General features: G+C 40.1%; 3 protein-coding genes across 9 annotated transcripts in view; all 3 read left to right on the forward strand.

Annotated features, from left to right (window-relative positions):
- The window catches only part of zgc:173726, an 8,290-nt gene extending 5,070 nt beyond the window's left edge, over window positions 1–3,220 (forward strand). For 3 of the 7 annotated variants that reach the window (XM_087302134.1, XM_087302133.1, XM_087302132.1), the window contains exons 5-6: window positions 1,791–2,496; window positions 2,587–3,220. In XM_087302134.1, the coding sequence (XP_087158260.1) occupies window positions 1,791–2,496; window positions 2,587–2,836 (956 nt within the window). In that variant the 3' untranslated portion in view covers window positions 2,837–3,220. 7 annotated transcript variants of the gene reach the window in all.
- A 3,469-nt stretch (window positions 3,221–6,689) lies between these two features.
- Window positions 6,690–11,379, forward strand: znf1003 (zinc finger protein 1003). The gene is given in 4 exon segments (NM_001111211.1): window positions 6,690–6,756; window positions 7,407–7,589; window positions 7,700–7,825; window positions 10,113–11,379. Coding segments are annotated over 3 exon segments (1,011 nt in total). The 5' UTR covers window positions 6,690–6,756; window positions 7,407–7,534; the 3' UTR covers window positions 10,943–11,379.
- Window positions 7,411–14,024, forward strand: part of znf1162 (zinc finger protein 1162) — a gene marked incomplete in the record, with an annotated part of 137,292 nt that continues 130,678 nt past the window's right edge. Inside the window, 1 exon segment of the mRNA NM_001012491.3 lies at window positions 7,411–7,589.

Consider the following 14,024-nt stretch of genomic DNA (forward strand, 5'->3'; position numbering starts at 1 on the left):
ATTTGAAAAAAATAATAAAGTGTCCAGTGAGTGAAAAGACTATAGAATACACAAGACATGTCACTCGTATCTGTTTGAATGGGGAAATGTGTAACGGTCAATATGGTAAATAAAACCCCGCCTACTAGTACAGGAGCCAATCATTGATCGCTATATGATGAATAAAGCCTGCCTTCTTGTACAGGAGCCAATCATGACCTTGCTGCAATTTTAGTTTCCCAAAACGGTATAATAAAGTTGAGTCGGAGTCTGTCTGAGGTGATCATAGGTCGAGGTGGACAACCATGACATGTGGAGTGCCACAAGGTTTAATTCTGGCACCGCTCCTGTTCAACCTTTATATGCTCCCACTAAGCCAGATAATGAGATGGAACCAAGTGATGACACTCAGATCTACTTAGCCTTACTGCCTAATGACTACAGCCCTATTGATACCCTCTGCCGGTGCATTGATGAAATGAACAGTTGTAATGTAATGTGTGTTTATATAGCGCATTTATTGTGTATGGCCATACACCAAAAGCTCTCCATAATCATGGGGGGGGGTCTCTCCACACCACCTCCAGTGTGCAGCATCCACTTGGATGTTGCGACAGGAGCCACAGGACAACGGCGCCAGTGCACTCACCACTCACTAGCTATAGGGGGAGTGGAAAGACAGTGATAGAGCCAATTCAGTGGATGAGGATGATTGGGAGGCCATGATGGTTAAGGGCCGAGATGGAATTTGGCCAGGACACCAGGGTTACACCCCTACTCTTTACAAGAAGTGCCATGGGATTTTTAATGACCACAGAGAGTCAGGTCCATGGTTTGATGTCTCATTAGAAAGACGGCGCCCACTGACAGCATAGTGTCCCCTACACTTACACTGGGGCATTAGGACTCACACAGGTCACAGGCTGAGCGCCCCCTGCTAGCCTCACTAACACCACTTCCAACAACAACCTAGTTTTCTCATGTCGTCTCCCATCCAGATACTGAACAGGCTCAGCCCTGCTTAGCTTCAGTGAGTAACCAGTCTTGGGCTGCAGGGTGATATGACTGTTGAATAAGTTGGATATTCCAAAACTTTGTTCAGTTAAACAAAGAGAAAACTAAAGTCATTGCATTTGGGAACAGAGATGAGGTTTTCACGGTGAAATGCGTACCTTGGCTCTAAAGGTCAAACAACAAAAAAACAAGGTCAAGAATCTCGGTGTGATTCTGGAGTCAGATCTGAAATGTAGTCAGTCAAAGGTCTTTTTTGTCACATACACTTCCCTGTAGTCAAATACACTGTCACACCCCCCCCCCCAAAAAAAAAAAACACTTCAAAGACATGTGCTGTTGGTCAGGGGTGTCAAACTCAATTCCTGGAGGGCCGAAGCCCTGCACAATTTAGTTCCAACCCTACTCCTACACACTCACCTGTAGGTTTCAAACAAGCCTGAAGGACTCGATTAGTTTGATCAGGTGTGTTTAATTAGGGTTGGAACTAAACTGTGCAGAGCTGCGGCCCTTTTGGAACTGAGTCTGACACCTGTGCTGTAGGTGAATTGAATAAACTAAATTGGCTGTAGTGTATGGGTGTTTCACAGTGCTGGGTTGCAGCTGGAAGGGCATCTGCTGTTTAAAACATGTTCTGGATAAGATGGCAGTTCATTCAGCTGTGTAAACACCAGAGACTAAGCCAAAAGAAAATGAATGAATGAATTGACCATCGATTGAAAGGGTCACTGACAATCATTGATTAATCATTTGCATCCCAACTTGACATTTTTCCTATTTTTTCTTTCTTTCATTTTTAGACCTGACGGTGAAGAAAGAGGAAAGTGAAGAACTGTGTAAAGACAAGAAAGTCTATCAAAGCGTTCAAACAGAAGTGAAGTCAAATACTTGCTCTTTGTGTGGAAAGACTTTTATAAAGCCATCGTATTTAAAACGACACCAGAGGACTCACACTGGAGCGATACCGTACACATGCGATCAATGTGGGAAGAGTTTCAACAAACCATCAACCCTTAATCAACACATGCTGATCCACACTGGAGAGAAAACACACAAATGTGATCACTGCGGAAAAACATTTCTAGAGCCTTCAGATCTAAACACCCATCTTACAGTTCACACAAAAGAAAAGCCTTATTCATGTTCTGAGTGTGGAAAGAGGTTTACACTGCTGCCATATTTAAAAAAACACGTTAAGATCCACACTGGTGTGAAAGAGTTCGTCTGCTCTGAGTGTGGGAAGAGTTTTAATACAGCTCGAAACTTGAAACAACACCAGATGATCCACACTGGAGAGAGACCTTACAAGTGTTCACACTGCGACAAGAGCTTCATTTACTTACAAAACCTGAAATCACATCAGAGGACTCACACTGGAGAGAAACCACACAAGTGTTCACACTGCGACAAGAGATTTGGTAATTTACATAACCTGAAACTACACCAGATGATCCACACTGGAGAGAGACCGTACAAGTGTTCACACTGCGATAAGAGATTTAGGCAGTTACAGATTCTGAAAAACCATGAGAGGACTCACACTAAAGAGAAGCCGAACACATGTACTCAGCACACATGTACTCAGTGTGGAAATAGCTTCACAAAATCACTACACCTTCAATGGCACATGATGATCCACCCTGGAGAGGGACCTTACAAGTGTTCACACTGCGATAAGAGATTTAGGCAGTTACAGATTCTGAAAAACCATGAAAGGACTCACACTAAAGAGAAGCCGAACACATGTCCTCAGCACACATGTACTCAGTGTGGAAATAGCTTCACAAAATCACTACACCTTCAATGGCACATGATGATCCACGCTGGAGAGAAAACACAAATGTGATCAGTGCGGCAGAACATTTTTGAGGCCTTCAGAGCTGAAGAGATATCTTATAGTTCATACAAAGGAGACGCCTTATTCACGCTCTAAGTGTAAAAAAAGTTTTACGCAACAGGCAGAATTAAAATCACATCAACCAAACCACACTGGTGTGATAGAGCATGTCTGTTTTGAGTGTGGGAACACTTTTGATACAGCTTTAGGCTTGAAAAAGCACCAGAAGATTCACACTGGAGAGAGACCACACAAATATGATCAATGTGGCAAAACATTTTTGAAGCCTTCAGATCTGAATCTTAGAGTTCATACATAGAAGAAGCCTTATTCATGTTCTGAGAGTGGAAAGAGTTTTACGCAACAGGCAAAATTAAAATCACATCAACAAAACCACATAATAGTTTTCTTCTTTGGTCTGAAGCACACAGTGTCCATTTCTCCTAAAAAAAAAAATCTGAATATATAGTCATAATTTGTTTTAGAATCATGCCTAAAATCTACAACAATATGGGTCGTCACATTCAGATCAGCTCATAGATGGAGTTCCTCACCAAAGATTATTGTCTGAAGGTTTTGTTATTGTAGGGCTTTATCATTTTGCACCATGATACAATTTAATTATGCAAAACATCAAAATACACAGCTTGTTTTGTTTGGTATAATGTTGAATTCTCTTAGGCCCCGTTTACACTAACCGTACGTTCACACCAAAAGCGGCGAGAGCGTCAAAGTAGCCGGAAGTCATTCATTTTCAATGAGAGCCGGCGGCGAGGAGCAGCGCGGCGCGTCTTCGCCGGCGTAGGCGTCGAGGAGAGTTGAAATGAAGTCAACTTTATGGTAATGAGCTATGACGCGGTTCGGCGGCAAGCAATCAGAATGAAGACGTCCATCGCTTGATTGCAGTTCAGAGAACACAGACCAGTGAACTTTGGTTCCAACCACAGCTGTTCCCAAGGGTTTGATTATCGCGGTCGCCGGGTTTCCAATTATTTACAATTTTTTCCTACAGGAACATACATTAAATAAGTTACTGGTGAGTTACTGATGCTCATTAATGATATGTAAATTTATCTTAAAAAAGCGGGAATCTCATGCGATGTGACAGTACAAAACAGTACTGCTGCTTCAGGATATTTCAGACATATGGACACATATTGGATAAATAGAGCAAAGCCACACCACACGCAACTTGATCTTCCATTGTTGTATGAATTTGATAAGAAGTGCGCAACATTTTCACGCTAGAAACATGTCTTATGCAGGAATGTAACTGATAATGATGCAACGGCTCCTTTAAATATGAGATCAATGTAGCGAGTTTTGACGCTCTCGCCGCAGGAGCTGAAGGCAGACAGCGTTGTCGCCAGGGCGGCCAGAGCGACCTTGGACGCTCTCGCCGCTTTCGGTGTGAACGTACGGTAATGCGTTTGAGTTTGAAAACGCATAAGTTTTGCTACGGTTACGCCAACCGTCCACACTACGCCGGAGTTCTCGAGCGCCGAAAACGGAGCGTTTTGAAAACGCTGGAGAGGCCGTTTTCATTCTGAAACGCTGCTGCTCCGTCTCAGTGTGGATGATGGAAAACGGAGACATCTGAAAACGGAGGCGGGGCTGCTGAGATTCGCCTCTCTGATTGGGGCTTTTCCTCAATATTAAGTAGCCTAACACACACAGTTCAGTCCTGCATTCTCTCCGTGTAAGTTCAGACTTCGCAAGTTTGATCAAGGCTGCAGTCTCTTCTTCAAAGTTTGATATGGAAAACAGACTAACGTTATACCGAGGACACGCGTCAATCTTCAAAGGGAACAGTGCACTTTATAACTTCATTCACATCACCCTGGCTACGTTGTTTCACTTTCTCAACAATAAAATGTAAACATGATTTAAGGAACTGCCTATTTTCATTTTAATATTAGCAACTTAGACAGCAGAAATGTTGAGGCGTCGTGCTGCATGACCGTCATCTTCACTGTGTGGATATTTATTTTCAATTTCAGTGAAAATGCGAAACACACCCTCTCTTTTGCTGAATATCAGTTTTAATAATCGATAATGGCCATTATAAAAGTATAACATACAATAAGCTTATACATTATAGGAAATAAAGGCAAGCGATCAGTCAATATACAGAATGTACCTGCTTACATTAATCATTAACTTATCTTTGCTCTCAGCCAAAACACGTTACCTGAGAACAAGTAATAGATTCCAATGGCCAAAGTCAGGGAATATGTCGTTAGATAAAGACAACAAGATGAATGAAATATCCGGTTTAATAAATATAGTGAGATTAGATCCAGCGGGAGATGCTTGATGAGAAGTCCGACTAGCAGAGCTCTCATCTGGGTAGATGGGCTACAGCGCTTGCCCGAGAGTGTCTTTGTGGTCACGTGATGTGCGTTTTCAGCGTTTTGATGTGGACGGAGAGCAGTTCAGAAACGCTGGGTAAAACGCGAGTGTGGACGCAGATCGTTTTCATTCTAAAACGCCGTTTTAAAACTAAAACGCACTAGTGTAAACGGGGCCTTAGTCATCTTATATACAGGGCTTGACATTAACACCCCCCTAATGCGGGAAGATTTTAGCTGTGGTAGGTTAGACAGCCACCGTCACTTGCCACTTTGGCTGGTTGAAAAAACATTTTAAATTGTAGTTTTCTTAAAAGCAGTGTTCGACCATAAGGATGGCCTAATATTTGTGCAAATGGGATCTTACAATTGAGAAGAAACACAACTGCCTAAAATAATTGTTTGCACAAGCAAAAGAAAGCAGGTAAATACTGAATAAGAGGATAATCATTTGCGCCAACGGCTGATGTGATGCGCTCGACTAAAACGCGTGCGCGCTCCAGTTTCCTTGCGTGAAGCAACTGTGCCTGGAAATGCAACTGGTGTGATCAGTTCTCTTTTAAATAGCTTTGCTCATGCACCCGACAGTCTTGCTGCTTTCAAGAGCTCCAGCACCGGTTGCTTTCACTTTGACCGTTCTTTGAATAGATTATTCATTGGCCTATCGTTAACCGTGTGTGTTTGAGATCATCCTTTCTTTATCGCACATGGTGTGTTTTTCACCTGCTTTCTTTTGCTCACACTTATTTTTGTTAATATGGTTTAATTATCATCCTTTAAAATAGCATTGCTCTAATATGAGATTAGCTCCCTATTTATGTGTAGTTAACTGCTGTTCTGGGATATTTGGCCAGGACAGATTAGTGTGCATATTTTAGATGCATGACAATAATTATGTTTTTTGAATGTCCATTTTTTTTTTTTTTTTAAGAATTGTTTTGTTTAATAAAAAGTATACAGCTTTATTTTACTTGTTTTGACACATTTAAATTTTGTGGCTATGAAATAATTAATATTTATGTTTGGTGTGGTCAGAGATAAATTTGGTACATCCTTCATTTTAAGCTCTGGAAAGTGATGCGAAATAAATCTGCTCATATATCGCATAGCTGGAGAAACTTGAAATGGTAAAGATGAAATAAATGTTTACATTTCTTATATAACATATAGGTTTATTTCAACTTCTCCATTTCAGGTTTCTCTAGCTATGTGATATATTGTTTCTCCCAATATGGTAGTCATTTTGGTATATTTTTATTAACCATATTTTAATATTTTGCTGACTTTTGTTTACTGAATGTAGTAACATAATTCTTAAATTTGTCCGTCATGAAGATTTACTTATTAATTTGGATAAGTGCAGTTTTTACAACGTTTTAAATGTCTAATAAACAGTATTTCACCTCATGATTAAGATGTTTACCAATGAAAGGTGAGAAGGTTTGTTATTTGAAGATTTAATAAAAGTATAGTGAGGAAAAAGTAAAATTGGCGCTTTTTTTTGACCCGTTGTTCCCGCCTTGGCGTGATGACGTCAGCACTGACGCGTTCATTGAGCGTCGAGTCTTCAGAGCTGAGGTGAGTCGTTGACGCTTTTTCTCGTGTTTACACAACAATAAAACACACTTTACAGTTTATTAAAGCGACAATCTGCGACTAGTTTCTGCATTGAGTTCACCTCTATCTGTGTGTCTGCTGACCAAAACAATACAGCAGGCAGAGAAGAGCTCTGAGAGGACAATATGAGTGTGTTTGTGCTTTTCTTCGTGAACTGATTGTCAACTGTTGTGATAAAACATGATGAATGTATTTTGGGAATTTAGTGTGGCAGATATATTAAGCTTAACATTAAAATAATGGTTTGTGTTTGCTCGTCATGTAAAGGGGTTTTGTGGTTTGTGCGTTTTTACACACCATATAAACCTGTTTACCAGATATGTAGTAACAATAAGTTGATTTCTAAAGATAAGCTAACAAAATGCTTATAAGCTAAACCACAATATGTAGTACCTTTCACTTATTAAATAAAAACGCATAACTTAAAAAAATATGGCTAGATATAATTTAATTTATGAAGTAAACACATAAAGAGATCTTTTTTTTTTGTCGTCATAGTAATAGAGAACTGGTTCTCAATTGACTTACCTGGTTAAATAAAGGTTATTATAAAATGCTTTATTTCATCATTCAGTGTAAATTAATTAGATTTTTTTGTTTTTCTTTTGCAGCTCGTCCTCCTACAGTGCAGCTGTAAATACTGGAATATTCCCATCAGTCTACAAGTGAAGACGAGCATCAGACCATCAGGAAGAAGAGAAATCTGCAAAGACAGAGTTTATTGAAGGACAGTGAGAAGATGAGTGATCCAGAACCCTGCAGAATTAAACAGGAAGACACTGAAGAACTAATAGGTTTGTGTTTATTCATTACTCTTTTGGTGCAAGCCATATATATATATAGTAGTCAACATTTAGCAAACGATTAATAACTCGCCTCTTAAAATGAACTTATTGATTTTCAGATGTGAAGGAGGAGAGTGAAGAACTGAGTGAAGATGAGGAGAAACATCAGGTCAAAAGTGAAGAAGAAACTCAATCAGAGCCTGAACATTTATTTTCTCTACAAACAAACACAAACAACAACCACAGTAAGTAGGAGATTTTAAGATCCAGCCCTTCAGGTCATATTATTTAGGATAATCGTGGAATTTAATTGTCGCTGTTGTTTTCTCGTCTTTCTTCCAACAATGTTTTTAAGCCACTTGAATTTGGATTGTGTAAATTTCACAGCAAACTGCATTAGTTAAAGTCACTAATATCCTGCTAATGGCCTCCAATTCTGGACATCTGTTTAAACAGACACTTCTCGATCTTACTGATGCTTTCGCCACTATAGACCACATTTGAACTAGGGTTGTGCCGATAGACGATGCCATCGTCCATCGCCGAAGGCCGACAATCTTCGCGATGCTGAGCTGGCATCGTGATCCATAGCCCCACATTTATATTGATAAATAACTTATTATTTGCATGTCATCTTAATAGCAATAACGGTCTTTTCATGAGCTGTGTTAAATTTTACATATAGCTGCTGCTTGCACATCTGACAGCATCGTGAGGATTAAATAAAAGGATTATACAGCACCTCTTGTGCTAATAATAAAATAACATGTTGGAATGCGAGAGAGGTGCTGTATAATCCCTCATTTACATTTAGTCATTTAGCTGACGCTTTTATCCAAAGCGACTTACAAATGAGGACAAGGAAGCAATTTACACGACTATTAGAGCAACAATGAGTAAGTGCTGTAGCCAAGTTTCAGGTATGTAAAGTGTAAGAAGCCAAAACATTAGTAATTATTATTTATTTATTCATTTTTTTTGTAATACAGTTAGCGCCGAGCCAGAGAGGCAATTGCTGAATAGTAAGAAAAGTGGAGACTAAATAGTTGAGTTTTTAGTGGTTTCTTGAAGACAGCGAGTGACTCTGCTGTTCTGATGCAGTTAGGGAGTTCATTCCACCAACTGGGCAGATTGAACGCGAGAGTTCGGGAAACTGATTTCTTCCCTCTTTGGGATGGAACCACGAGCTGACGTTCATTCACAGAACGCAAGTTTCTGGAGGGCACATACATCTGCAGAAGTGAGAGCAGATAAGAAGGAGCAAAGCCAGAAGTCGCTTTGTAGGCAAACATCAGAGCTTTGAATTTGATGCGAGCAGCAACTGGCAGCCAGTGCAAACGGATGAGCAGTGGAGTGACATGTGCTCTTTTAGGTTCATTAAAGACCACTCGTGCTGCTGCGTTCTGGAGCAGCTGAAGAGGCTTAATAGAGTTAGCTGGGAGCCCAGCTAGCAGAGAGTTGCAATAGTCCACTCTGGAGAGAACAAGAGCTTGATAATTTAATCCGCACGATGCTGTCAGATGTGCAAGCAGCAACCAAATGTAAAATTTAACAGAGCTCATGATGAGACTGTTAATGCTATTAAGATGACATGCAAATCCGTATGCCAAGCTGTCTGTATACACACACACAGACACACAGCACCAAGCACACACACACACACAGACAAGCACTAACACACATACACAAGCACCAAGCAGACACACAGGCGTTTGCTGTTTTATCAACTCAAAGGCTTGTAATACCATGTATCAAGTACCAATGTAATACCAAAAGGTTTTATATAAAGGTATATAAATACTGAGTCCAGCTCCGGGCCACAGCGCACATTACTCTCGGTCCGATTCCGGCGCGGATGCGGTAGCGCCGGCTCGCTTACGGCCGCCGCATCTGGCCCAATTGATTCGAGCCGGAATCGGGCAGTGAGTCCACAAGCATCCGGCCCGAGTCCGGCAGCCGGCGAGAATCTAGCCGGAACTGGTCCGAGTGTATTTTGCTGTCTGGGAAAGCTCTCTCTCTCTCTCTCTCTCTCTCTCTCTCTCTCTCTCTCTCTCTCGCTCTCTCGCTCTCTCATTCGTGCGCGCACTAACATACACACACAGGCAAAGCTCTCTCTCTCATTCGCATAGCAATATCCGCGATATTGCTAGACAGCCCGCTCCCGTCCCAAATTAAACCCGTTACCCACCGCTCCCGCGATTTATTCTGAAATTTATTTCCACGCCGCAGAAATCTGGTTGGGTCCCTCTGCAGACCTCTAGTTTGTAGACCATCGGCGATGGATGATGGTATTGTCTATCGGCCCAACCCTAGTATCCTCTCTTTCCGCTCAATGTTGATCCATATTTATAGCCGATTTGCAAATAGCACCACAATGCGCAGGTGCACAAAGGCGGACTCTAGGAAACAAACAGTGAGTGATGTCATGGCACACACAAGGACAGACGGGCAACAGCCGTAACACAAGGACAATACAGTTTTACTGCTATTCACTACTTAAGATGTAAATTTGTTTCTGTACTTAATTTTCAGACCTGATGGTGACGAAAGAGGAAAGCGAAGAACTGAGTGTAGACAAGGTCCATCATAGTGTTCATACAGAAGTGAAGCCAAATTCATGCACTTTGTGTGGAAAGAGTTATAAACAGCCGTCGCATTTACAACAACACCAGAAGATTCACACTGGAGAGAGACCGTACACATGTGATCAATGTGGGAAGCGTTTCAGACGATCATCAACCCTTAATCAACACATGAAGATCCACACTGGAGAGAGACCACACTATTGTGATCAATGCGGCAGAACATTTTTGAGGACTTCAGAGCTGAGGAGACATCTTACAGTTCATACAAACGAGAAGCCTTACTCATGCTCTGAGTGTGGAAAGAGTTTTAGTCGTCTGTCAAATCTAAAAGTACATCAGAAGATCCACGCTGGGGTTAAAGAGCATGTGTGCATTGAGTGTGGGAAGAGTTTTATTAATGCACAAGTACTGCAAATACACCAGAGAATCCACACTGGAGAGAAACCGTACAAGTGTTCACACTGCGACAAGAGATTCAGTCTGTTACACTCTCTGAAATCACACGAAAGGATTCACACTGGAGAGAAACCGTACACATGTACTCGGTGTGGAAAGAGTTTCAAAAATTCATCACAACTTCGTCAACACATGATGATCCACACGCGAGTGAAAACGCACAAATGTGATCAATGCGGCAAAACGTTTTTGAGGCCTTCACATCTGAAGAACCATCTTACAGTTCATACAAAAGAGAAATCAAGTTCTTTAGCTCCTTCAGAAATGTTCTCAGCTCCTCTACAAGGATTTCCAAATGATTTTTCCTGTTTTCATTCATGAGATAACTCAGGCAAAAAACAGTCAGTTTCTGTGTACATCCCTTCACCAGTAAGTCCCCGGCATACTTTAAACAAAACTGAAGAACAAACTGAAAACTCCATCTGATACTGAGTTAATTTTCAGTTTACTGTAGAAGTTTGCATCAGATGAGGGAGTTCATTTTGGCTCTTAAACCCCTTTGAGCTGCCATTGGTCTGTGGTGATTCTGCTGTCAGTGTGTCTGTTCTGGAGCTCCGGCTTCTTTGACGTGCCTTTTCTTCCCTCAAATTAATTTCCTATTCCACGAGGGGTCAGAGAGGACAACATCCAAAACAGCAAATACACTGGAGGGTGTTTGTTGTGTTTTATTTTATGGCACATTTAAAAACAACACATGTTGACCAAAGTTCTTTTACAAATGAAACAACACAAATGTACACTTGCTTATATGAGCAAAATAAGATTCATTACAATCAAAAACCAGAGACAAAAGATGGTTTTTAAATGAGATTTAAAAGCACCAAGGGAAGAGCGTGATCTGATGTAGAAAGGTAAACCATTCCACAGATGAGGGGCTGCAACAGATAAAGCCTCATCTCCTTTTGATTTAATTGAGACTTGGAAACCACCGACTGAAACTGTTGTGCTGACCGAAGAAGCTTAGATGAAGTATACCGATGAAGAAGCTCACCGTAAACTTCACACTTGGTTCAATTGCCTGGACCATACCCAGTTCGATTGCCCCCCCCCCCCCCCCCCTTACCACCTTCTCGGTTGGTTTGTCTTTACAGTCTTTTTCCCGTCTGAACCCTGGTATGCTTGCGTCATCACGCTGCTGTTGTGTGTACGGCTGTTGCTAGGTGACGGACACTAAAGGAAAGCACCAAAATGGAAAGACGTTCACACGTCACTGTCGTTCTGCTTTACTGAATCTTTTGGTTTTAGACATACAGAAAGCGACTAACGTCTATCTGCCGCAAAAATATTATATTCGGTCAGAACATCAAGCGATGTCTGCAGAAGCTGCTTTCGGAGGAGACAAGCGGACTCCATCACTGTGTTTACCCTGTCCTGTTTGTTACCAAGGTACAGTATATGATACATTCACACACACACACACACGAATGAATATTATGTAAACGATAGTTTGTTGTACTGTTGGCGATTTACTTCCGTTATTTGGTACTATTGGTTTCATACCCGAATTGAACCGGACCAGAGTTTGTGTGAACCATACATTTAGGTGGACTCATGTACGGTTTATGGGTGCGCACAAGAGTTCAGAAGACACTTTCACACTAGCTAAACGTACCGTACTCTGATGTCAAATGAACTCAGGTGCGGACCAAAAGTGCTACTGAAACAGCAACAACTCGTACTGAATACTGCCGTAATCTAGCAGATTTATTAGTTTATTAAGGTGCTTGCATAGCTGTAGATCATTTTGTTCTGAAACCGGGATTAAAGTTGTTGATCTTTGTTCTTGGTGCGGTTTGCGTTCATTCGGAAAAGTTTCTAAATGGACCAAAATGATTAAAACAAGCCTTATGTGAGTAAACTCTCTTCACATTTCTCAGAGTTTAGTTTATTTTCCTGGATTCTGCTCGGCTGTCATCCATCATTTTTTAAATTTACGACAATGAGAAATCAGACATTATTACCAAAAATGTGCACTTTACTTTTGATGGTGATAGACATAGACATCACCAAATATAAATCAGAGATAAGAGTTTCCCATACATAGTCTCATTTAAATTTTGATTTTGATTGGTTGGAGGGTGTGTCAGTCAGTTTCGATTACAGTTCAAACTTAATATTAAAGTAGGGCTGTGCAATTAATTGAAAATTCGATTTCGATTTTGGCTTCTAACGATTATGAAAAAACATTAATCTAGGTAAACGATTAAAGGAAAAGACCGCATGATTCTGTGTGTGAGGCACGCACACAGAACAGAAGCATGCAGTCAGCATTCGGTCTCACTCGCACACTGAGACGAGCAGAGCGCAGTCAGCGCACACATCTAAAGTCATCTTAACGTGAGCGCTTTAATAGTCAAATAGGTGTCAAAACGTGGTGTTTAGTGATTGTTCATATTAACCCTCATTTGTGTAATAAACGAGTTTAGGATCAAAAGACATGTGAAAGAGAAAGTGGGATTTAGTGTAATTAGGCAGGTCATTGTATAACAGTAGTTTCTTCTGCAGACAATCAAAATATATTGCTTAAGGGGGCTAATATTATAGACTTTAAAATGGGTTTCAAAATATTTAAACATGCTTTTATTCTAGCCAAAATAAAAATAAAAAAAGAAGAAAAAATATCAGAGGAAATACTGTTAAAATTCATTGCTCTGTTAAACATCATTTGGAAAATATATATTTTTTTTTAATTCTCTGGAGCACTAATAATTTTGACTTTAACAGTAATCGTTTTGAATAATCTTGATTACAATTATGACCAAAATAATCGTGATGTTTCCCAAAATCGAGCAGCCCTATAATAAAGCATAATTAGAAAAATACTCATCAATTATGCCACAAAATTAAGTTTTAAGACTAGTTACAGGCGAGAATATAATTGAGAAATTCAGTGCATATGTCAATCTTGCCATGAAAAAAAATTAAGTTTTCACCAAAATATGGAAACCGTTTCTTGTTTTTTTTTTTTTTTTTTTTTTGTTAAGCAAGTATTTTACATTACTTTAGAAATACTCAAAAATGCATCTGTCAGTGTTTTCAAACTACTCTATTTGATTTACCAAAAGACACACAAGTGGCAATTTCACATCCACCAGAGAGACGGAGAGACGTCAAATCCATAATCACACTTTTTAACAATAAATGTGAAAATATATAATTAAATAAAACCAACCATTTTTGTTCTATAGATAGCCGACTCTTCCTTTTGATTATCATTGTTTCTTTTGGGTTGTGCAGTTTAATTCACAGAATTTCTACAAAGTATGTTGTATACTGTAAACGCATGTTTATTTCTCTCATTTAAAATATAAAACATGTTTGCAGATTGATATTTTTCTGCTCCCATTACTCTGTGCTCAGTTGTTCTAGAAAATATACACAGATGTGTCAATATAATGTTAAT

This window comes from Danio rerio, chromosome 22 (genome assembly GCF_052040795.2).
Source record: "Danio rerio strain M-AB ecotype USA chromosome 22, GRCz13ab, whole genome shotgun sequence".
Classification (NCBI taxonomy): domain Eukaryota; kingdom Metazoa; phylum Chordata; class Actinopteri; order Cypriniformes; family Danionidae; genus Danio; species Danio rerio.